The sequence below is a fragment of the Hirundo rustica genome, chromosome 9, assembly GCF_015227805.2.
Source record: "Hirundo rustica isolate bHirRus1 chromosome 9, bHirRus1.pri.v3, whole genome shotgun sequence".
Taxonomy (NCBI): Eukaryota; Metazoa; Chordata; class Aves; order Passeriformes; family Hirundinidae; genus Hirundo; species Hirundo rustica.
This window is the reverse complement of record NC_053458.1, coordinates 9,746,880-9,771,204: the sequence shown is the minus strand read 5'-3', so window position 1 is coordinate 9,771,204 and position 24,325 is coordinate 9,746,880. Positions and strand designations below refer to the sequence as shown.

The 24,325-nt window shown below is 44.6% G+C and overlaps 1 protein-coding gene across 1 annotated transcript in view; it reads right to left on the bottom strand.

Annotated features, from left to right (window-relative positions):
• Window positions 1–2,041: 2,041 nt before the first annotated feature.
• Window positions 2,042–24,325, bottom strand: part of EIF2B3 (eukaryotic translation initiation factor 2B subunit gamma) — a 99,651-nt gene continuing 77,367 nt past the window's right edge. Inside the window, exons 10-11 of the mRNA XM_040073456.2 lie at window positions 12,647–12,750; window positions 2,042–2,260 (exon numbers count right to left, since the gene is read on the bottom strand). Of these exons, the coding sequence (XP_039929390.1) occupies window positions 2,208–2,260; window positions 12,647–12,750 (157 nt within the window). The 3' untranslated portion in view covers window positions 2,042–2,207. The remainder of the gene's footprint in view (window positions 2,261–12,646; window positions 12,751–24,325) is intronic.

Below are 24,325 nucleotides of genomic sequence, written 5' to 3'. Positions count from 1 at the left end.
TCAGTGAGCAGTCTGTACCAGTAATGCCTTCCAGAATGTCTCTGTGACCTGGGACCAGTCACATCCAAAACTACCTGGGAACAGAACTTCATGTCCTCAGTCGCCTCCCCAGTTCTCTCAATGACTGTAACATCACTCGGTTTGTGAAGTTGCCTGACCCAACCCATCACATGCTCACCTGATGATGACAGCAGCGTGGAGGCCAGGTTAGATGAGGAAGGGTTAACCTCCCAGTGCCTGCCTTGGGATTCCTGAAGGCCCTATTATCCCGAACTATTTTTCATAATTACTGCCACACACGTAGACTACATCAAGAGTGAATCTTCACTTTGATAATTTGTGCTGTGAAATCTCACTTTGGGATCTACTTTTATCTCACACCAAACACCTGCAGGTCGTAAAAGGCGAAAAGGAAAAGAAAATGCCTCAAATCCCAGCCAGGTTTTCAAGTGTCAGAGAACACTAAATTAATGCTAAATTCTAACTGACACAGTAAAGAGCCCCCCACCCTCTTCTTAAATTAGCTAAACAAAAGGACTGAGACTTTAACATGTAATTAAGCCACAAGGAGGTAAAGCTGTAGCTGCTAAACAAAGCAATGCACTTTTCAGAAGTTAAGATATATCCTAAAAACAGAGGCGGAGAAGGTTTTGTGTTTCAGCAAAAGGACTGTGAGTCAAAGTCCCTGCAAACCTCTCAGGGCTTTGCCAGTCTCTTGGTAAAATGCAAAGCCAGGTAATTACACCCCAATCTGCTTCTGTTTCTACACACCCAAAATAGATCCTGTCTCCCTTGCCGCACACAGAGACAAGAACCCTCTTTAATTAACCTCTGTAAAGTCTCTGCGATCCTTGGATGAAAAAGGCTTCGTACCTTAGGAACGTGTTTGCGCACATACGTGAGACAAAACCTCCAGCACAAAGCTGGAGCCGAACTGCAGTGCATTTCTTCTCTGCAGCTTGTCACAGGCCTTAAAGCTCATCCTTACCAATAGTTTCCATTCCAATCCGGTCCTTTAGAGGAAGGGTTTTGTTTATGAAACTCAGGGAATGTCTGGATTATAATCTCTCTCCTGTCAAATTAACTAGGAAATGGTAACTCTCCTCAGGGGTCACAGATGCCCATGAAGCACACATGTAACATTTATCACTTCAGTTAATGAAATACCATCCCCGCCAGTTGCTGTAAGCACCTCTGGATGTCAAACTGCCAGGGGCAGATAAATGCCCCGTTCAATCCTGCTACATTCTAATAAACAGCTTTTAGGTAGGAACTTGTGTCCAATTTATAAACATTAAAGAACAGCTTGTGTTTCAATCCCATCCAGGTGCTTTACAATCCTGGCACAGACCCTGACCACAAGGCTGCGCGTTTCACATTAACACGAGCGACTCATCTCAGAGACACAGGTACAGTCATCCACAGATCATCCAAGTGTGGGGAGAGACCTCTCGTCTGGGATCAGGAACAGTGGACTGACAGGAAGAACCATCAAAATAAAGCAGGGACTACCCACTGTTTACACCTCATGCCTCCTTCATGCTCCACCAGCCCTCACATACTTGCTCTTGGGCAGGATTTCAAAGTATCAGACCAAACTCAGCTCTGATGGAAACGGGTGCCAAACTCTTCGACTGCATTACAGAGGAGAAGAGGCACAGATTAAACCCTTCTGTGCCGTGGGGCAGCACGGTGAGAGACAGTGAGGAGGAGGAGGAGGCTGGCGAAGCTGCCAGGCTGCAGAGAGCAGCCGGCACTGCCGCTGTTCTCACTGTCCGCCCGCTGCGTTGATGAGATGCACAAGCAGCATCCTGAGCAGTTTCTCCCAGGCTCAGGGCCGGTGGTGCAGGGCTGCAGGGATGTGGTTTACACCGCAGGGAGGGCAGCTAAGTCATTCTTTGGAGTGGGCACAGTCTGTGTGGTCCCCGCTCTCCCTTCTGCTGGAAAAGTACAGTGCGCTGGCCGGGCGCGCAGGAACCGATATAACCCGGCACAAACCCGCGCGCATCCCAATGAGGGGGGAGGGGCTGACGGACACTCCGCTCTGCAAATACTTCTTTATTAAGACATAAATATAAAGCTGAACAGGAAAGGAGCAATGACAGTGCAAACCGTGCCAGTACTGATCTGTACGGATGATCTTACGATGCTTGAACATCTGGTTCTGCTGCTGGCTTCCATAAAATCATCTTTAAAAGCTACTCGGGTTATATCTCCATCAGCTGTTCGGTGCCCACAATGACTTCATTAACATGTTTGGCTGAAAAGAGAGAGAGAGAGGAAAAGAAGAGCAATTGAGTTTTGCAGCAGAGCTTCAGACCTTGCATTTTTCAAACCTGTAACTTTAAAACAAATGAGAAAAGCAGATTCTGGAGAACTCAAACAGAGATTTGCTGGACTCCAGTGTCCCTCCGACAGTATCCCACACACATGGTGAAAGCCTAAACAACTGACTAAACATCAGGAGATTTCTCTAATGAGAGTTTTCACGTGTATGTGTCACTAATAAACAAGAGAGGCCCTACGGAAGTCACAGCTGCTACTGACAGGTGTACACCTAGGTCAAGGCAAGGAACCATCAACATCCAGCATGGAGATCAGACATAAAATTAAACATCAGTAATCCACCCTGGCCCTAAAGAGCACTGTGTGCCCCAAACTGCTTGGAGGCTAGGGAGGAAAGGGGCTGCTCAGCACCAGGGGGCCATCACCGAGGCAGTGTGAGATCCTCTCAGCAATCTCAACTCAGCTCTGGAAGCTGAAAAACAAGTACTTTTTTTTTTTTTTTTTAATTTAAACCTGACTCTCCTGTGGAGCAAATTTGTTGGAGGGGCAATTTCTGTAAGGTCACTCCTTTGCCTGTTCCCAGGAGCTTTGCACAGCCCCAGTGGACACATTAATGTGCCAGTCCCTGCCCCAGCACTGTTAATGCACTGTACTGAAAGAGCCTTCCCTTTAAAATGCAAAAGCAGCTTGTCAGGGAAAGACTGCAAATAAAGGATCTAAGGCCAAAATAATAAAAACACGCAACTGAAAGCCCAGTGCCTAAAAAACCCAAGCATGTGGCCTCAGAGCATGACACAAAGCTGGTGTGCTCAAAGTGGGTGTCCTCAGGGTACTGTGGGGGAGGTGGTGAATCTAAACTGCTCTCCAGGAGCTGGACACCTATTCAGGTAGAACTCAGGTGGTGTGTCCCGTGCCCCCAGGCTCTTCAGGCTCTTCATCTTACCTCCTGCGATTAGGAATAACAATTGGCTCTGGAGCCTGGGATAAAGTGTCAAGGCTTGTGAGGGGCTGGGATACACCTATGGAGGCTCTGGTGTCTCCCACACCTTACACAGCAGTGCGGGTAGATAGCCAAGGATGATGGAAATGATGAGTTGTGTTTTATTTACCCACCTAAAACTCCTCCCCTCAGGGGAGTGGATCTTGCAAGAGTGCTGCAAAACAACAAATATGCCACCTTTGGCTAAAGGAAGAAATTCCTGGCAATCCCCAAAGTGACTGGGCCAAAATGGTGCTTCTCTTGGTTTAAGATTCAAGATGCAACCTTTGTACCATGCAAACCATCGGTCCAGTAAAGGTTTGATCAAATTCTCCTCTATAAACTTCAATGTGTTTTGCACTGTGGCAAGGTAATTTCTCCCTACAACCTCAACCCCACAATCACATGGATCATATGCAATCTTCTCAGCTTGAGGGACAGAATGGGTGAGCCACGCCACTTCCTTTCAGAGACTCTTTGTGAAGGCTAAAATAAGGAGACCAAGGGGCTGCTTCTCACCCGCAGCATCAGATTGAGACATTTAGCTCTTTGCTCAGGGTATTTATTGTCAACTGATAATTAGTCCTGGAGCCTCACACTAACATCCTAGAGCTCAGTCTCCAGCACTCTGAGCAGGATGATCAGAGGTGGATGCAATGCTCAGGAAAATGAGGGGCTGACTGTACAAGTGCCAGGTGCAAGCATGATGTAGGTAGCACCACACAACTTCTCCAGCACAGCTCTTGCCAATAGCCCCAAGTCCAGCCTTCAGCACCTCTCTCCTCCCGTCCTGGACCCCACACAGCCTTGCCAAGGTACCTCAAATCCAACCTGCAGCATTTCTTGCTATAACATTCCTCACCCCCAACAACTTTCCCAATATATCTCAACAGGCCCTGTAGCAACTCCTGTGACTCCATTCCTGAACCTCCTCCAAGCAGACTACCTATCATGTTGATTTCTATGATGTGAATAAGACCCTGGCTACCATCCAGTGAGAATAATTACATTATGCCTCTGCAGATTAAACATGCCTTCATCTAGGCTTACAGAGAGCCATGTCAATTTATGGTTCTATATATAGGTTATCTGTAGGAATACTTTTTAATAAGGAACCTCTTGCTTCATTTCAGACAGCATCCTCCACGGTCCTAGACGTGCAGAGCTGGGATGGGTCCTGTCACATACCTTGCTGCAGAGGTGGTACCAACTATTTGTATTTTGCACTGACATGCTTGCAGCAGCCTTATCACGTCTTGTATTTTACACCTGATGAGTTCAAAACGCTTTTTGAGAATGTGTGAGTAAGAGAATTCCTGTTTTACAGATGGGGAAACCGAGGCAGCAGTGAGTTTAGGGAGCTTAAGCAGCCAAAGCCACATGGGAAATTGGAGCCTGCATTCCCTCATCTCTCATCCCTCTGCCTGTTTCATCTCCTCCTCGATCCCTGTGGTCCTGATTCCCCAAAGCGGGCACACACAGTATGTCGATGCTACCTCAGACCCATATGAAATCACCAAACTGATTTCTTCTTGTAAGGCTTAAAGAAAACACATGAATCTGCCTGTCTAAAATCCGCAAGAAAGTTTTTAAGCGATAAAGGGAATGGGTTTGCTAGAAACAAAGCCCCATTCCGCACCCCAAGGGGATGCGATAGGCAGATAAGGATTCACCCTGCTTCCCTCTTCCATTCCCAAAGCCCTTCTTGTGGAGCGAAGGGAATTCAGACTCAGCGTGTGTGCCAGAGAGCTGAGCTGTGGATAGCGTTTCATTATCAGACGTGGCTGCCAGTTGCCAGTGGCTCTGGCTGGTACCAGCAAGCTCAGTTCCCGCAGAAACTCTGCCTGAAACTCTGGGGGAGGAGGGAGAAGTACCTCACATGCTTTGCTGTTCAGCTCCCTTTCTACTTCCCCAGCTCCCCATTAGGGATTTCTTACCAGGCTGCCTTTTATCTGACACTGGCAGGGTTACAGATGCATTCAGCCCACAGAGAAAGAAGACGGATTAGAGAAAGGACTTTGAGAAAGCCTTAAGAGTTGGACTCTTCAACCTTAAATCATGTTCAACTAGATCTTCTCAGATTGGGAGCATCTGGTGCTAAGCAAATCCAGAGCTGATCAACACATTCAACCTCCTGATTAGCACTTTGCTTCAACTTGCTGACGCAGCCCAGTCTGAAGTCAGCCTGGGTGCTTGAACCGAGTGTCCACGAAGACTTTACTGAGTGTAAATCAAAAACCTGTCACTCGTTATGTATGCGTTCCTGCTTGGGAAGACGTTTGTTTACATATACTGTACACTAGCCCCTTAAAAACATACGCACAAGGCGAGCTAGAGAGCAGAGCAGCTTTTGGTGCTGGCTAAAAACAAATTGTAATGCAAATAAACAGAGGGGCGGAAATGACTGCGCAGCCCAGCACAAACCCCACCAGCAGGCTGGGGGCCGGGGACCCAGCGCTCCCCAGCCTTCCTGGCAGGTTCCTGCCAAGCCGCTCACAGAAAGGGGATGCCGGAGCATTCCTTTAAAAGCCATGTGAAAGCATCTCCTTGTTGTTTGCTCAATTAGCCCCAGACAGATTGCTGCTGCTGCTGCTGGTGGCAACGCTGGGTTGTAAAGGAGGAGGGGAAGGAGGGGAAAGGGAGGAAAAAAAAAGAGAGGAAAAAAAAGGGTTAGGGCCTAGGCCCAGGACCACCACGAAGTTTCAGCCCTCAGGGGCTCCAGAAAACGTTCAGTTTACTCACTCAATTACATACACTGTTTTATAAACCCTTTAAAATAAAATAGAAAACAGTCCCTGGCACAGAATTACTGCTCTATTATACAGCAGTGATGAAAGCCACTGCTGTGTATTTGCTCTCTTTAAAGCAAGAGATAGTTTAACTTAAAAAACTAGGCGGGGGGAGGGGTGGCTGCAGAAACGCATGCACGAAAACACGCTGTGGGTGGTTCCCACCACATTCACCCAGGACAGAAAGGATCAGAGAGTGGGAGAGAAGAGCAACTTGTCTCTGCAGTGATGGTTGGCTCTGGAAAAGCAGCCAGGTTGGGGGGGGGAGAGGAACTAAAGGGGCTTAAGGGGATGGGAAGCAGCTGAAGCTTGACTTTGGGAGGCTGGAGGGTGTTTTAAATTACATGTACAGATAAAGAAGGGAAGCAGGTGATGGGAGCTGATTTGTTTGTGTTTACAGAGCAGTGGGACTTTCCAGTCAAGGCCTGTTTTCTCCTCGGCCAAACTTTACTTACATGATCACTGGAGAGCAGGGTGACCACACTGTGGCCCCAAAGGCCAGGCGTGTCTAACAATTTCTCCCAAGTGCCAGGTCAGCCCCACTGTGCAGGCATCAGTTGAGCCCACGGGTCCCCAGCAACAATGAACCCCACGAGCTGAGCATTCCAGCTGCTCCCAGGGTGGGATGAGCAGCTCACCCCAGGGGTTGGTGGTAGCTTCAGGCAGATCAGTTCTGGCCCATGGCTGGGGCCTCCAGCCCACAGAACAGGCAGGCAGTAAAGATCTTACTTCTGCCTTACATCCAAAACCCACCAGTTCTCGGTGCTGGTGGCCCCACGGTTCAGCTGAGGATTTTTTCACAGTTCAACCAGAATTAATGCCTTGGCTCTTAAATCCTTCTGGGAAATAGATGTGTCTTGAGAGTGTAAAGACTTTACTGTGGCTAGGAGCAGATAGATTGAGGGAGTGAAGGAACAGGAGAGAGATGTATGGGAGAGTGATCAGTCAGGGTCTTAGAAGAAAAGTTAGTAAAGAGAAAAGGAGACCTAGAGCTCAAGATGCACCTAAAATAGCAAACTCCTTAGGGAGGGGGACATGCTTGAAGCTCTCATACTGGGACAGAGTCCTAGCAAAGTGTGAGAAGGGATTGGATTATCTTCATCAGTGTGCTCCCCTGGGCTATCACCCTCTGAGAGCAAATGCAAGCAGAGGTCTTCAAACAGCAGTCTGACTGCTCACATCTTAACTTCCGGATATGATGGCAGAGGTGCCATATTTGCCTGCAGCACTGGACACAAATCCTCTTCCTTTCTCAGCATCCATTGGGGTGTTCTCCCTGGCTCTTTCATGTGGCTGAACTCTAGCAGAGAAGAAGTGGTTATTTCCTCTGCGTGGAGCATGTGAAAATATTTCCACAAGGTTATGAGCAGCTGCCTTATGGGTAGACTTCGTATCAGCATGCTGCGAATGTGGCAGCACATTTAACCTGCTCACTCAGGAAGCCTGAACTTCCCTGGCTGAGAATGACAGTATGCACAAGTGTGACAGTCCCCAGCAGCAGAAGGGAGGACAAAGCATCACTGGATGGATATTCTAGGGAAGTTTTATGCCACTGCTAAGGCCAGAACTCATAAACCATTTTTATACAACTTGGAAAGGAGGCTTATTAGGATTAGTTAGCAATACAGTCACTGCTCAGTCACTGAAACAAAAATGTCAACTATTTAAGAGATGCCTGTTTTAACTGCCAACAAAATTTTTGTCATGGACATTCAGTAGTTAAACTACTTCAGGGAGAAATCTTACCGATCTCTCAGTTTTGCTATAAATTCACACCATTCCTACATCACCTCCAGCTCATTTTGCACCCCTGTGCACAATATACATGTGTGCACTGTTTAGTCTGTGTCTGTGCTTCATGAGCTTTCATAACTCCCATCTGCACAGCAGCATGCTTTCTGATCCCAACCCTGTGTTGTGCTAAGTGTTTTCAGTTCCTGAAGACTGCACCAGGAGGTACTCAGCATTTGCAAGAGCAGATGCTCACCCTTACTTGAATGCAGTGAGAGCATCAGAAAGTCTCTCAGTTCCTTTCTGACCCTATCCTGTTAAATCTTGGCCCATGTGAAGCCGCCTCACAAGCAGGGACCCATTCACATGGGGAGGTTTCATAAAATGTACCTGCCTTCAGAGGATGACATTAGAGAAAAATGTGCTCCTTGACCCTCATTAAAATAAAACAATTTTATTCTGTTTCATTGTGAAAACCTGGGACTCCAAGTTTGGAACAGGACTTGGAAAATGACTGGAAACGGGAGCCAGTCCTTACTGGATATGTGCCTTTTTCTCTTCTTGTGAGAAACCACACAGTTTTGGCTACGTGATAAGCCTTTGAAAAAAACCTGAAGTTTGCACATGTTCTCGGGAGGGCAGCTAAAAGCTCCAGAGACTGCCGTGAGCATTCTTCATCATGGAAGTGCAGGAGGAAGGCAGGGCTTCCTCCAAGCTGAATGGACCAGTGGAGTACTCTGCACAGAACCCCTCCCCTCCTGTGCCCAGCATGAGCCTGCCCGGGCATGAGAGAAAGGGATGCAATCCAACAGAAAGAAGTCAGGGAATGAGTGCCAGATGAAAAAAAGGAGCATGGGACTGTTAGGCAAGGGGACTGGAAATAGCAGCTATGGTCAGACCAGAGGAGGTGTCAAATGGGTGTCTGGAAATAACTGAGTAGGAGAGAAAAACAAGAGTCTCTATGGGAGAAAGACTAGGAGAAAAACCAAAGAGAAGGCTAGGATTGGGATGAGCCTGGTGCTGGGACAGAGCCATAGTGGAGAGCTGTGGTGCAGGAGTCAGGATCAGGTAGGACATAGACCTAGCTGGAGCCCCATGTCTGGTGCTGGCAATAAATATGCAAATAAAACATCCCTGCCCCAATGACAACAGAGATGAAAGCAAGGGGTAAGGTGGTGAATTTTATACCAATTTTGCTAGTTTTATACTTTGTGTGAGTGTTTACTGTCTATCTTCCTGGTGTTGCTTTGAAGAAAGGTTAGGCTGCTTTACCTTGAAGAAGGGTTAGGCTGCTTTACCATATAGGCTTGTTCCTGGCTAAACCATATCAGATGTATATCGTTCTCCCAGCTGAATCTGGCCAAGAGACTCCTTTGGGAGCTGTACTTAGTGACTCCAGGCTCATCTGACTCCTCAACTGGCCCATCACCAGCAGTCCCTCTCTCTAGTCCTACTTCACTGAGCTCATGCTGCTTTTGAGCTCCTCTTTAAAGCCAGGTTTATCAAATGGGCTGCAATGTAACCTTAATAACTGTCTTCAAAACAGTGATTGAATGCTCTGTGCAGTGATCTTCTTTCAGATTGCTGTCTGCCATTTCCTATTCCTCTAAAAATTACTGCCTTTTTCTTAGGTACCAACATGTTTTTTGAACTCCTACCTGGTGAGGTAGCTTTCACAAAGCCCATCTGTTAATTCCCTGCTAGCAAATTCCTTTAAGTATCAAAGAGGAAGGAAAGTGGATGCTTCCAAGGCATGGTAATAAAAGCAGTAGGAGAATAGTAGGGCTCTCAGGAGGCATGGCTTGCAAATCCAGAAGTTAAATAAAACACCATATCTTGACTTCAGCAGAGACATTTAAAAATACTGTCTCTGGCCAGTTCTGTGACAGGGCTGAAGTCAGTGCAGGACTGGGACAACACTGCTGACAGTTACCTACATTCCTGTGTCTCCTATTTTATTTTTAGTTTGGAAGTACCACATTGCCTCTGATTTACCCCTATAACCAGTGTTGAAGTATTCCCTCTATTTTAGGTGTCCAGAGATTTGCCAAGCCCATTATTAAGTGATGAGGTCTCCCACCATGTCCCCAGGGAGATTATCCCACAGCCTACCAGACCACATCGTTAGGAAAATGCTCCAGATAGCCAACCTAAATTGTGTTTAATTCAATCCCATTACTCCCAGCTGTACCATTTGGACCACCCTAAATATACCCATATTATTCTGCAGAAGGAGAAAGATGAGAGCTGGTTTAAGTTACGTTTGCCTATCATTTGTGGTAGCTTTTCTCCTGCCATCCTCCTTGCAGGGGACTGGAATTCATTTTATGAAGGGAGGTCAGTGCACCACTGGCTCAAAGAGCTCTTGTACCCCAAGCTGCCTGGGCAGTGTGGCCAGGACTCATATGGTAGAGCAGGGAGCACACAGCCAGTTCTGCAGCAAAGTCAACTGTGGGATCTGCTTGAGGCTGTGTAGGATGATTCAGGGATATTTCTACCTTTGATGAATCCTGGCTGATGTTCTGGAATAAGGGACTGCTATATTTTTATTTTTTTTAATGTTTCTGGGAAGGTGTATGGAGTTTTGCTGAGGAGGTTTCTACTCCCAGAAACTGGAATGTGTAACTCCCAGACTAGGGTCAGCAGCCAGCAGCTACTGCTTATGTCTGCTGAAGGGTGATCAGCTTGCAAGAAAAGGTGGCTCCTACCCAAGAGAACTAGGTTTTTTCTTAACCCCACCATGGAGGCTCAAGTTTGAAGAAGGAAAAGTTACCAAACAGAAAAACACAGCCAAAGTCTTGATGAAGGGGGCAATATGGAAACAGACTTACAGGGCCGCACCAAAAGCTTGGCACAAGATAGAGGAAGTCTTGGGCAGGGGAAAGGAAGTCATGACATGCTTTCACAGCAAAAAAGAGAAGACACAGTTTACTACAGGACCAGTCAAGGTCAGAAGAGACATGCTGGGCTGGAAAGACTCCATGGTGCAGGAAATAAGTCATGAACTTTGCAGATCCCAGACCACCAAGGCAAACCTGACCCCCAGCCCAAAGAAATTCTAGAATGGTTAGGAAACTGAGGCATGAAAATGAACTGAGGCTTTACTATTTTTTCTTGCCCAGCATAATGGTGTATTTATAATCTACCTGAGTATGTCTCTGCTAATGTCAATCATACATTTCTTAACAGATTAACTAGAGGGCCCCCAGCCTCTGGTTAACCCAAGAAGTGGGTTTAAGCTCTGGGGAGGGGAGCAGTAGACTCTCAAGAACAGGCAAATGATCCATGGGTACAGCTCTGCTACTCTCCCTGCAAATACCTTTACAGACCCTGAAAAACATTCAGACAAGGATGACAAGGACAATCAAGAAGAAAGACCCATTTTCATACTACAATCAACCTGACTAGGATCCGCACCTTGGAAGATACTTCTGAAGTAGTTGTGATCAAGGTCAAAGGGTGATATTTCTGTTTGGTATCATATACTAAAGAAATCAAATATATTCCTATTTCCTAAAATACTAGCTAAATCTACACCTTGTGTTGTCATAGTTCACACTGCAGGTTAACAATCAAACGTGACCCAATTAATCTCTCCTGGTGATTCATGCAGATGTGCAGATGCAGCACTTAGGGACACAGTTTAACTGCCAAGGTAGACTTGGCGGTGTTAGATTTATGGTTGGACTTGATGATATGAAAAGGACTTTTCCAACCTAAATGATTCTGTGACGGGGGCAATGAACCCCACAAAGGACACCGATTCTGACTGGTGTGATGGGCAAAGCTATAAGTAAACACAGTCGCACAAAGACCAAGACCACAGAGAACTCACTGTGTTACCTACAGTATCAGAGACTTGCAACTGCACAATCAATACTTTATTTTCTTGAGTCTTTTTTACTTTTAGTTTTGATTTAAGGAAAATTTGTCATATGCGAAGCTGACAATAGGTTACGTTATACTACATTACGTTCAGACCCCGCTCTGTATCAAGACACTTAGAATTGGGAATCCACCCACAAAGACAAACCAAGCAAATAAATCCTGATCTGACTAAATAACTTCACATGGAGCCTGCGAAGGAACTCACTTTTGTCCTCAGTCCACACACTGAAGCAGGGATCTGCCAAACCCCAACCATAAATATTCATTAAAAAGCCTCTGCTTGGGATGCAGTCACTGAAACAGCCATTTCCTGCCCATTATCTCTTAGGGCAGGAAATCAACAGTTCCACTCATGCGGTTACCACCGAGCCCTCACCACGCGCACTCCCACTGGATTGGCTGAACTGTGTATAAACGAGGGCCACATAGCTGTATCCTTTCTGAGCCCCAAAATAGCACTTTCATGGCAGTAAAGCAGATCTGAACGCAGCTGCCCTTGCATTTCATATTGAGCACAGCAGCTCCTAATATGATGTTCCACCTCGAGCTTTTGCTTGGAGCAAAGTGAACGGGAGCATACTGTGGGTTGGAGCATCTACAGAGAAGGATGTTTGTGTGATCAATAATTTGCCTGCTTTGCCCATCACTGAAAAAGATTACTAGTCAAAATAATGGCTCCTTCTGCTGAGGACAACCTCAGGCTGATCTAATTGTGGTCTCTGGGAAAAGACTGTCTCAGCACCCAACCTTGCTCTTTATAAGAACAACAGAGCTCTGCTGCCAACTTCAGAGGAGCAAGCCCCTGAACTTATGCCAAGAAGCTGTACTTTCCATGAAAAACAAATCTTGATAATATAGGACACCCCACTGTAGAACTGCCACAGTTTACTAGCACTTCATGAAGAAGCAGGAGTCCCGAAAATGTTCTGAAATTTATTACAAATGCACAGTAAATAAAGCTTGTGGGACTTACCTTTGGTTTCCAGCCTCTGATCACTTCCAATCAAACAGTCCTTGATGTCTGCACCCTTCTCTATCACAGCATTATGACAAATAACACTGCCCTGAAGACAGCACCTACAACATAAGCACAAGCAAAGCAAGAAGTTAATTTAAATGAGAAGTAAAAAACAAAGGTATGCACTGGAATATCTAATGATTCTGGGACATGATCCTGTAAGTAGGTTCAGTTCACCTCTTTCCTCAAAACTCCATTCTTCTCTTGATCCTCACATCCAGTTGCTGGAAAAACTTAAATGCCAGGTGTCAGATTGGGTTTGCAAAAAAGTTTGCAGTTTTACCTCCTGTTAGAACAGCTTTCCTCTACATTTCCTCAACAGAATAAATACTTAACTGAATAAATAAAGACTTAGGACCTGGATCAAGTCTTGTATTTTCCACAGTCAGTCTGGGTAACTGTGGGGGTGGCTTCTCTGCTCAGCTCCCCAGCTAAAAACAGGAGCAGCAGCCCAGTCTTTCTCTGCAAATTTTGCTGAGCAGTTTTATACATTCCAGCTTGCCAGGCACTAAGAAAAGGTGGAGAGAAGGGGCAGATGAATAGCTCAGCTGGTTGGCTTTGTTCATGTTACATTCAAGCACCCAAACATGATTATTCCGCAGTACTGAACCAATGAAACCCACACTAGACCTACAATACCTGCCTTGGGTATCTTCATGCTCATGTTGCCTTTGACACCACTAAGTCTGAAATGCTACACAGGATGGAACTTTAGCAAAAGCCACCTTATTCCAAAATGTATTTGAATCTGTAATAATCAGCTTTCAAATCTGCCAGTCCCACTGTCCAGAGAGGAAAGGAGTTCAAAGTCCAACTGCTGGGTTTGTAACTCCTCTGCTGAGAGATTCTGAGTTACTGCATTGCTCTGAGCCCTTTCTTCCAGTAAACTGGAACTTGTCAATCTTTACTAGTATCTGTGATGTGTCCTGAAATGCTGGTCCCTCAGCATGACGAGTTGTGTTAAATAGCATTAAATGTAATTTCTTTCCAGGCTACAGAGAAGAAAATAGCTGTGAATCAAATGATTTCTTTCCTTATTTTCACATGTACAAAAGTAGATAGGAGTCATTGAAGGACAGAAAACACAGCTAAGATGTATCTAAAAATACTAACTAAAAATACTCATCAAAACCAGTTGATTGGGAAGAGGGTATAAGTGAGATCTATAACCCTGGGGAGATGCAGGTAATCTGCTCCCCCTAGATAGCCCAGTATTAATCCTAGTGTGAACCACAGCATCTCATATCTGCTTCCCAGTATTTCTGTCAATATTAATTACAGTAACTGTGAATATTCAGTCCAACAACTGATCTCTGTCAAAACCAGAAGTTTTTGGCTTAAATGACCTTCTGCACAGTGAGTTGTACAGTTTAATGAACTGCAACCATTCCCCAACCTGGTTACGGGCACCACCATTACTCTCTGCACTAGTGAAGCATGGCTGCAGTGCACCATCAAGCTGGCTTGTGGACAGAACTGTTAGCCTGGAGTCTGAACTAACAGAGGGGTTTTGGGATCAGGTCAAAGCCCTGAGCCTCAATTCTGTATTGAATGGAGCGCTAGTCAGCTGAGCTCCTCAAAAGTGTGAAACGTCGATCCTCGCTCCAGACCACTGATCCCAAAATTAATTCATAGTATTTCCCTGCTCACACAGCACTATTGTCTAGAACAAAGAATTTATCATTAAACATATTACAATTCTGTTGCTTGTGTGAGTCAGAGCAGAAACCATCTGCCCCACAAAACCACCATTAATTCTGCAGGAGTAAAAGCAATAAAACTGGACCTCAGTTGCTGTGGTTCACAGTTACAACCCCCCGTGAACAGACTGTCCCCTCTGAACAATTTTTCTTTTAACTCACTTAAACTCCCCCTCTGCTGACCTATAAGGAGGCAATACGAGCAATTATTCAACAAGCAACCAGCTCAGGTTGCCTTAGGAAGGTTTTTACTAACATGTTAATAAGATAAAAAGCGGCAAAGATACACAGCAGACCCCTGCCTGTCTTTGCTCTCACACTGTCACGATCTGCTTCCCTTCCAACAGCCTCGTGTGCCTGCACAGCGGCTCAGGCCATCATCCTGTGGAACGGCAGTTGCTGAGAGCAAGAGCAACTTGGCATTTATGCCAGGCTAGGGAAAGGATCAGTGGAAGCAGGACTGCCCATTTCTTCCATCCTGCCTTAGCTTTCAGCAAGACTAGCAAAGGGAATGGGAGAAGTTGCTCATTTCCCACTGAAATGGCTCCTATCCAAAACGTGCGCTCCAGCATACCTCCTCCTCCTCCGTTGCTTTGAGCCAGTCAGATGAAAGCTTTCCCCTGCAAACTTTCAGGTTCCCACCATCTATCACTTCTCCTGAGCAAGAGAGCAGCTGCGAGTGCACTACACCGCTCAGCATTACCCTCATGCAGGAGGATATTCCCCAAAAGAGAGGGGATTTAAGCTGTCGGTCTGGAGTTCAGGCTGGAGAATGCTGCATGTGTGTTCAGAGCCTACTTGAGCACAGGCTTTCAACTCCCTGAGAAAGAATAGCACTGTAACCAAGAAACTGCTGATGACATTAACATCAAAGATAGTGGGGGTTCCTGCCAAACCATTTTTTGGGAGGGACAGGCCAGGGAACCAAGATGAACTTGTCTGTGCCAGGTGCTTGCAAATCAACCCTTCCCTGGTGCCAGGGTAAAACAAAACCCAAGAACTCCACTACCCCAGGAGTTTCTTAAAACTTATAAACCCAACCAACTGCAGAAGTTTTAAAGCCATACAATGCTCAGATTACCCCAATCACACAAACCAGCAGCAAATCCGGCTTTTATTGCTCAAGTGGAACAAAACTTCAAGAGATAAAAACACAATTTGTGGGTGTTCCCTTCACCCGCTGACAGATGTAACACAGCCATTTTGAAACCACTTGTAAATGCCTTTTTTCTAAAAAAAAAAAAAAAAGTTACAAAGCCTGCCAAGAGAAGTATTCTGTGTGTTTATTTAATTTTTACTATTTTTTTTCAAGTTGAAGAGTAAGGAATAAACTTTTATTCTCTTACAGGGTAAATATCAGATCTCAGGGCACTGCTGTAGTCGCCTTAGCTAAAATGCCACCACAGTTCCTGCCCTCCATAACAATTAGGTGCTATTAGCCCTCAAAGGTGCTCTGACAGCATCCAGCTTCATCAGCTCTGGTGTGTGTGTGCATACGCACACATTGATGTACTGCTTTATAATGCAAACCATATTTATTTTTTCCCCTGAAAATGTAGTATATTTTTAAACTTTTCAGCACGGTGAAAACGGATATCTCCTGACCTTAAAATCCAAAGAGCATGTTCAAACCCACAAGAGGAACTAATTTGGGGCATTTGATTTACGGCTGAAATTTCAATTTGAATTTGTTTTAAGTGTAATCACAAACTGAAAGTCTGGCAGCTGGGTGTTTTTCAGAAAATAAATAAAAATATTCAGTGTGCGTCTGCATTCTAGAGAGAGCATTTTACAAGCCCAGTCCTGTAGTGAGAACAGATGTAGCTAAAGCATTAATTTGTTCTACAGGTACAACGTGCAAATGGGAGCATATGAGAGAGTGTGCGCCTATGTCTGTGTCTGTGTGTCCGCTACGTGCCTGCATCTGAGAGACAGAGCCTGACTTTGGGGTGGGTTTTTTTTGAAAGTGAGAGAACAAGAGCAAAAGGAGTAGTGGCCAAGGAGGCATGGGGGGATTACAAGGATTTAGGTCTTTAAACTGCAGACCACCTAACAAGATCACTCTGAAATGCCACTAATTTCAGTTAAGGCCACAGACCTCCCTTCCTCTGCCCTCCCTCTCTCCCCCATTGTAAACAACTAATCCCAGCAGAAAACAACAGAGAGCAAAATGTACACACATTCTGCAACATTCCAGGTCCTTCTTTATCTTTTATTTATTTTTCTAAAAGGTCAGCATATGTATGGAGGGAGGGGGGAGGGGAAGAAAGCCAAAAAAACCTCAAGTCCATCTCTTGTGTGGGCTTGAAGGAAGCTGGGAGAAAGCAAAGTCCAAGAGCACACAATATGGAGCTTTTATAGCACAGCAATTCCTGGACTCGGCTTACTTTCCCCTCCCTCTGTTTGTGGCAAAGTCACATAGCTTTAAACCAAAGGACAGGGTGGTCGATTAAATCTGAAAGAAATGTAAAGAATTGGGAAAGAATTCCATCTCCTGTTGAAATTATAAATAAGGAAGTATTAATCCCAGAGACAGGCTGATTTATGCAGCCCTGGAACTGCTGACTTTCAGCCCGAGTATCGGTCTATAAATCAAACTCTTAAATCAAGTGTGTCAATCGCTGCAGCACTGTGATACTCAGGCAAAGCAAGGCACCTACCACTGAAAGCAGGAAGATTGCCAGGGGACTGAGGTGCCATACCCTTCTTAATTTTCTAAAGTGTAAATCTGAGATCAAACATCCTTTGGGGGAATGGGAAATCAAAATACGCAGTGCTCAGCACACCGGGAGCAGGCAGCAGGAGTCCAAGACACAACCCCCTAATTACAGGCTACCCACTGATTATTTAGGACTCTGTGATTAAAGTGATGAACGCTCCTGGGAGAAAGGGGCTTAAGTAACTGAGGTCAAGACCTCAACTGCAGCTCTCGCCCTGGTTGTGCAAGCTTAGGAAGGTATGAATGTCACAGGTTTGCCTTACAGCAAATCTCCTGAAATGCCAATGGAAGTTATCCAGGCCTGGTACTTTAATCCAATTGTGCCAAAACCCTGACATAATCTCTGTTGGGCAGCAAAGCAAATGAGGTGTCTATAATGCAATGCTTAAAACTGTAGACTCACAAGAAAGAAAGCCTGGAGCACAAAGCCTAGGACAGCCTGTTGGTACCGCTCTGCTGTGCCAAGAAGTCGGGTGTCTTGTGCCTCCAGATGAGCTACGAAACAGAGAGACTGAGGCGGGAGTTAAAAGCAAAGGGTGACATGCCTCAGCAGCTACTTTGCTGACTGAGGGGTAACAGATGTGAATTCCCCTGGGAGCAACATCCCCTTCTGCCCTGACCAAGAAGATAACAGCCACCACAGGCACCTTAACAACACTAAGAGGTGGCAAGGAGTCAGGGAGAGTTCTAAAACCTACCAGCAACCCCTGAAGGAATCCTCTGCTGGCTAGTGGTGGCTAGCTGGAGCTGGTGGCTGGGACTCATGATCACCCGAGTGAGGCACAAAGACCATGGAAAAACAGGGGAGAGACAAAAACGCTATCAGGGAACTTCGGAACCTAAAATGTTGATTTTACCAACATGCTTTACACACCAATACATTTTTGTACCAACACACTTTTACACACGCACACAAGAACTCTGGGCACTATGAATCTCATGTTATACACTCAAGTAAATACCAAAGCGTACAAAAGATGCCAGCAGTACATGCTATAATTTATAGATACATTTCAAAGCAAGCATTCGTAAGTGGATTTGGGCTTTGATCTCCTGTTTTTCCCCTTGGGGGTAACAAAATCATTCTACCAACCCCTCTAAATTCTTCGCCCGTCTCTGAGGGTGTTTTCACTAAGGAACTTGTTTCATGTCTCTTTTCTAGCCAAGCTCATCACTGTGGTATGGCTCCTTTACACTTCTTCCCCACACCCTAAACATTTTGCATTACATATTGCAGATACTTGCCAGCACTCGTATTTTCCAGTGAAAGTTCAACTGACCTTAAAGGATTGCCTCAAACCTACCTTAATGTGTTTTATTAAGTGAAACTTAGGGTGTGGGGAGAGGTCGCCAGGAAGGTCATGCCTCACCTCTGAAACTTCAGTTACATCCAGCTGATCTTGGAACAAACAAATTGGTGGCCTTTTATGTAGCCACAAGCTTGGGGTTGCACACTTCAGCAAAAGTACGCTGCAAGGAGTTTACACCAGGAAACCCACGCAGAGGAAAACTGACCACCCTCCGGATTCTCTTTTGCAGAGTGGGAGGGCCAGGTACTACATGATTTTACAGACACTTCACTGATGGCCAGGAAAAGCTACTCTTGTCTATGTGAAGGAAACAAAGCAGGAAAACTATATGTTCACTACCACCTCAAGGTTTGCTTCACTTTCCCACCAGCTCGCACAGTCAGACTGAGAGAGGTAACAGGAACAGTAAAAAACCCCTTCTCTGGGGTTTTTTAAGCACAGTTCTGGGTTGAGAGCTGTGGCTCTTCATAAGACATTATTGGTTAAGTCAGTTTCCATGTTATGTGAGCTAGGTTGACGTGGAAAAGGTTTTTGTAAATGTCACCCTTACAAATGAACCTAGCTTCATAGATCCAAGCTGAACTTGTTCAACCCTTGTCTCCCCAGAAACTTAAGAAGCACAATGTGATAATTTCTTCCTCTTCCATACCCAGGTGGGGGAAGATTTTAAAGAGCATCAGAGACATTCACACCAGATTCCCACCGAAATCCAACAGCAATCAGCTGTTCGTGAAAAATCTCCATACTCTTCCATTAGACCCATGTGGTTAGCAGGAGACAGAAGCTTATTTATAGCTCTGAAGTCAGACATAACCCTGTCCACTTGAAGAAGCAGATCAGCAGAATGAAAGGAGATATTTTAAAATGCCACTTTCCAGGGCTCATCTGTGCTTTAAATTCTACATTTGATGTACAAGATGTTTGGGAAACTGGGATGAGCTCCCTGCACTATCAGAGAAACATCTGCATCTGAGATTAAGGAACAGGTGATTTATTTAAGACAGATTGATGTACCAGGAAGCTAGCCAGAAGAAATTTTTTTTGAGGAGCTGCTAGTAATAATGTTTCAGACACTCACAAGATAACAGGTATTATATGAGAAATTTCCTCAATACATTAGATACAGTAGAATTTGACTTCAGTTGAAAGTAATTGAAAACCAGTTCCGCAAGTAGCTCCACTACTTCCTACTAACTAGTTTCCTACTTTGCACTTTCTTCCTCAATTTATCTTCCTGAAAGCAAACTCTGCTAGCCAGACGTTGTCTCTATTCAGTATCTTACACGGCATCTGAACTGAATTAAATAGTAGAATGAAAATTATAATTCCTGACCAAAAATGTCCACAGTTTAAAACCAAGAGGCGTGACAGCAAGGACAGAACTGCTACATAATCAAGAGAAATAAGACCCCTTTTTACAGGCAGGGACTACAATACACATAGCCTGCTTCATTAATTTAATTTTTATCCATATATTTAAGATGAGCATGTGCTTTTTCTGAATGAAGTTCTCACTTTTCCTGTGCTCTCTGCAATAACTATTCTAAAGCCGTTCTTTCTAGGGAGGGAGGGAGCCAATCGGCAGCATGAGACAAAGTGTCCAGGAGACAACAGCCATCTTAAAAAATGGCTCAAGATACAAAATGTTTGTGAATTTCAGCATAAGCAGATCTTCATTTTCAGCTTTGCAAGCTATGCTGCTGGAGACAACTTCACCTCATCATTCCTTTTCATGAGGTTATGTACTGTAAAATATGTTGCCTTGGCAATAGGATCATTCCTTTGTACTGCCATTGTCCAAGGGGAAAAAGACTACTCATGCACTGAACCCCTATAAAGACTCAATTCCACCCTGGTTTTAATTAGAACCTTCTTCAAACTGCTGACTGTTTCTACATCAGGTGCTGATTTGGCACTATTGAGGAAACAACCAATAAACTTCACAATCAATCTGTAGTTAGTAGTCAATCCAGCTCGCCTTGCTTGTTGTTTTCTTTCTTGTACATTTTCTCATAGAAAGTAGCAATAAATTGAAGACATGTGGTAAACTAGAGTAGCCTTAACCAGTCACATGTGGTCTCTCTCCAGTCCCCTCACTGTGCAGAATTACAGCATCTGTCCACCTAGTTTCACACAGGTAGCCAGAACACCTTTAGCAAAACCCAGTGCATAACTTACTGTCTTCACGTGACTGAAGAAGGACGATACTAGTTTTGGCTGACAAAATATTTTCGGTGCCAGTTCTTTCTTCATATATCTGGGTACTTTAGTCCTTCATACTAATTTTTACTCCAGCCTATTCTTTCTGCCCGAGGAGTCAGAACTCCCCAAAGTTTTATCACATCTTCCCGTGGGACTCTTCTAACTTTCCCTCAGCCCTCAACATTCACATCACCTCCCTGCAGTTTGTAACTTGAAGCCTTTGGTGTCACCTCCCTTGCATTCCAAGTTTCTTGATGCTGCAACACTTTGCAATTTGCTGGCATCACAGTGCAGCCTGACCCAAAACATATCTGCCTGTCTTTTTAACCCCTTCCCTTTCCAGAAGGTGACCTTAGCTGTGTGCCACATGCGGAACTTCAACAGTTCAGCTCTTTTGGGTAGTATGCTTGCATGTGGTTCCAACAACATGCTGTAAACTTTACGGACAAAAAGACGCGGCCATTATTGTTCAATGATTCCTGCCCCTGCACAAACTCAGTAACCTCAGTCACACCTGCAACCCTACTCTTACAGCTCCTGAACCAACTGCCCACTGCATCAGGCTATGTGGCACCTGTCTGCTGCAAACTCCTTTCTGGAGGGAACTCTCTCCTTTTCCCACTGCTAATAATCCCAGTTTGGGTTTTCTGGTAAAATTACAGGTGAGACAGGTTTAGCTAACTTGTTGCTCTGTGAAGATCTGTTTCTTTCTTGCTGTGGAGGTGAAATCTAGAAGCAAATCTTGGGCCATTTGCTCTCTCTGATAATTAGAGCAGCCTATTTATGATTGCCATAAAAACATAATTTGAAGCAGAATGCTTTCCTGTATTTCCATGAAAAAAGAAAAGCAGCAAAATACTTCATTTCAGACTATATCTCCCACAGAGTCCTTATGGTACTGACTACCACCATGTCAACTAGAGCGTTCCAAAGCATGGCTTACAGTAGACTCAGTATTTATCTGAGCTTTTCACTCTTGCCTTCTCAACAAACCTCTAAATAGTCCAAAGACCAGATTTTTTCCCCTACTGAACAGTCCCTTTCCCTGAATCTTTACCAGGGAAACATTCATTTTCCATGACCAAGGAAAAAGGATATAATGTGCACATAAAATGGCCAAGCTCCTTCCCGTAAGTGTATACACTGGGATGGTTTTACTAACAAACAAGAGATTTCGAAATATTTATCTGCAGGGATGGAATAAAGGATTCAGCATGTTTTTCCTGTTAATATTATTTGTAATGCTCAGAGTGCTTCAGCACAAGGTTCTGTATGACCAGAGCAATTAGATGTTCCTGCTACCAGAAGGCAGCAAACTAAGTAAAACAACAAGACTGGTAAAAATAAAGAAAATGTTTGATAAAAACCAACAAACCAACTGCTGACTGCTAAAACAAAAGCCACAATAGGAACCTGAAACTAAATTAATCTATCCATATCTAGGTCTCATTTCAAAACAGCTAAATGTGCCTAAATCTACCAAATGAAACAACATTATGGAACCATAAAGTAATTTGGGTTGGAAGGGACCTTTAAAGGCTATGCAGTCCATGCCCCTCTAAATGAGCAGGGACATCTTTAGCTAGACCAGGCTGATCAGGACCCCATTCAGCCCAGCCTTGAAAATTTCCAGGGATGGGGCAGTCCCAACTTTTCCTGGCAACTTGTGTCAATGCCCCAAAACCCTCACAGTAAACAATTTCTTCCTTATATCTAGTCTAAATCTATCTTCCTTTAGTTTAAAGCCATTAGGCCTTGTCCTGTTGCAGCAGACCGGGCTGAAAAGTTTGTAACCGTCACTCTTACAAGCCCCCTTAAAGTTCTGAGAAGCCACAATGAGGTGTCCCAGGAGCCTTCTCTTCTGACCAACCCCAACTCTTTCAGTCTTCACAGAAGTGCTCCAGCCCTCTGAACAGTATTATGTCTAATCATATGTATTATGGTCCATAAAGTCGAGAGGTGTGGGAAGAGAGACTGACAGTGAAGAATGAGGCAAAAAAAGTGGTTGAGTACCTCAGCCTTCTCCTCATCTGTTGTGACCAGCTTGCCAGCCCTGCTTATCAGGGGGTTAAATTACCAGGCATTACTTTTCATTTGCAAATGACACAATCCCCCTTCAGCAACCAGCTTCAGTCAGTCTGTGGGTGTTGAGTCGTCCCTTTTCACAAGAGCTACAGTGAGGGGACTCCTGCACCAAAGATGCAGCAATCCAGGGACCCTGTTGTGCTGCTCCACCCCTGACACAAATAAAGCAAAGAGAAGGGGCAGTCCTGAGCCACTATGGAGACTAAGGACACACACATCTACTGCAGGACAAAAGTTTTCAAGTGATCTATGATTTTAGCTCCATTAGTAGATTTTCTCCAACTAAGTAACTCAGTGCAATCATTTGTCACTGAGCTCTAGGGAGCCATCCAGAGGGAAAAAAGAACCATTTTGCCACTGCAGCCTGTCACCTGGGCAGTCAGCATCTCTCAGCACTTGTGCTGTTGTATAAATTACATCCCTCCCAGCTTGGTCAAGTATGTCCATCCCTCAGCACATATGTAATCTTTGCTATTTTATTGTCTCATTGATGGAAGAATTAGCTGCACAGTGGGAAACACATTAAGAAAGGACTACCAATTATTTTGTCCTGTTACTAACTTCTTTAATCCCCTGTAATCTCTTCTAAGGGGGGATTCATATCTACTCAAATCACTTCACAGGAGACATATATAATGTAACAGAAGCCCTACACACCAAAGCAAACAAAAACCCCAGCTTCTGGTACTCTAGAGTATCAAAGGCACCAGTCATTGCTGGAGGACAGATCATAACATGTGAACAGTATGCAATGGACTGTCCAAACTAACCCCAGTTACTTGATCCATTCAGTTAGGAAAGTTATCACCACCTAGGCCATGACTGCTATTCCTCCAATAATGAGGTAACCACTGCCTAACAAGCGATACCTGAATTTGGTCTAAGCACCTCGTGGTGCTCCCACCTGCACAGCAAGAATTATTCATTTCAGAAGCTGGTATTAAATGTGGTGAGGCTATTCAAAAGCTTTTTTCTGGTTTGGAGATAAAATTTGTGAATCTTGACATGCAGGAATTACGGCACAGGATCCTCAATTATAGGAAAATTACCAAAGATAAACATTTTAAATTTCATTTTTGGTGGCTTTGTTTTGTTTTGCTTTTTCTATATTGACATAGTGAACTGAAGCTGCTGATCACTTTTGCAGCTGAGATGGAAAAAAAGAGAAAGATTCGACCCAGAGAAGCTAGAGGTGATCGAAGAGGCAAGGGAAATAACAAGGCAGTGCCACGTAGCTCTTGATAAATGAACTTAGAATGCAGAGCAACTTTGGCATTTGGCTGTTCCCAGTATCCCAACTTTAAAAGAAAAGAATTGTCTGATCTTTCTTTCTTCTGAGTTATCTATATACCTTTCCATAATAGAAAGTAGGACGCTTTCCATAATAAGCGTCCTACTGCAGCCTTCTAAGCCTACTGCTCTAAGTTGGTGTTACTGCAATGAACACTCCTAGGAAAGGCCTTGAATTACCTCTCACATTTGACTTGGGCATTATTATAGTAGACCATTAGTCTGGTTGAGCTGCTCATGTCAGCATTAAAATGTATATTCTTTAAATGACACAGTTTTTATCCACTTCTCAGTGCAATTTCATAAGTTTCTAATATACAATACCTTA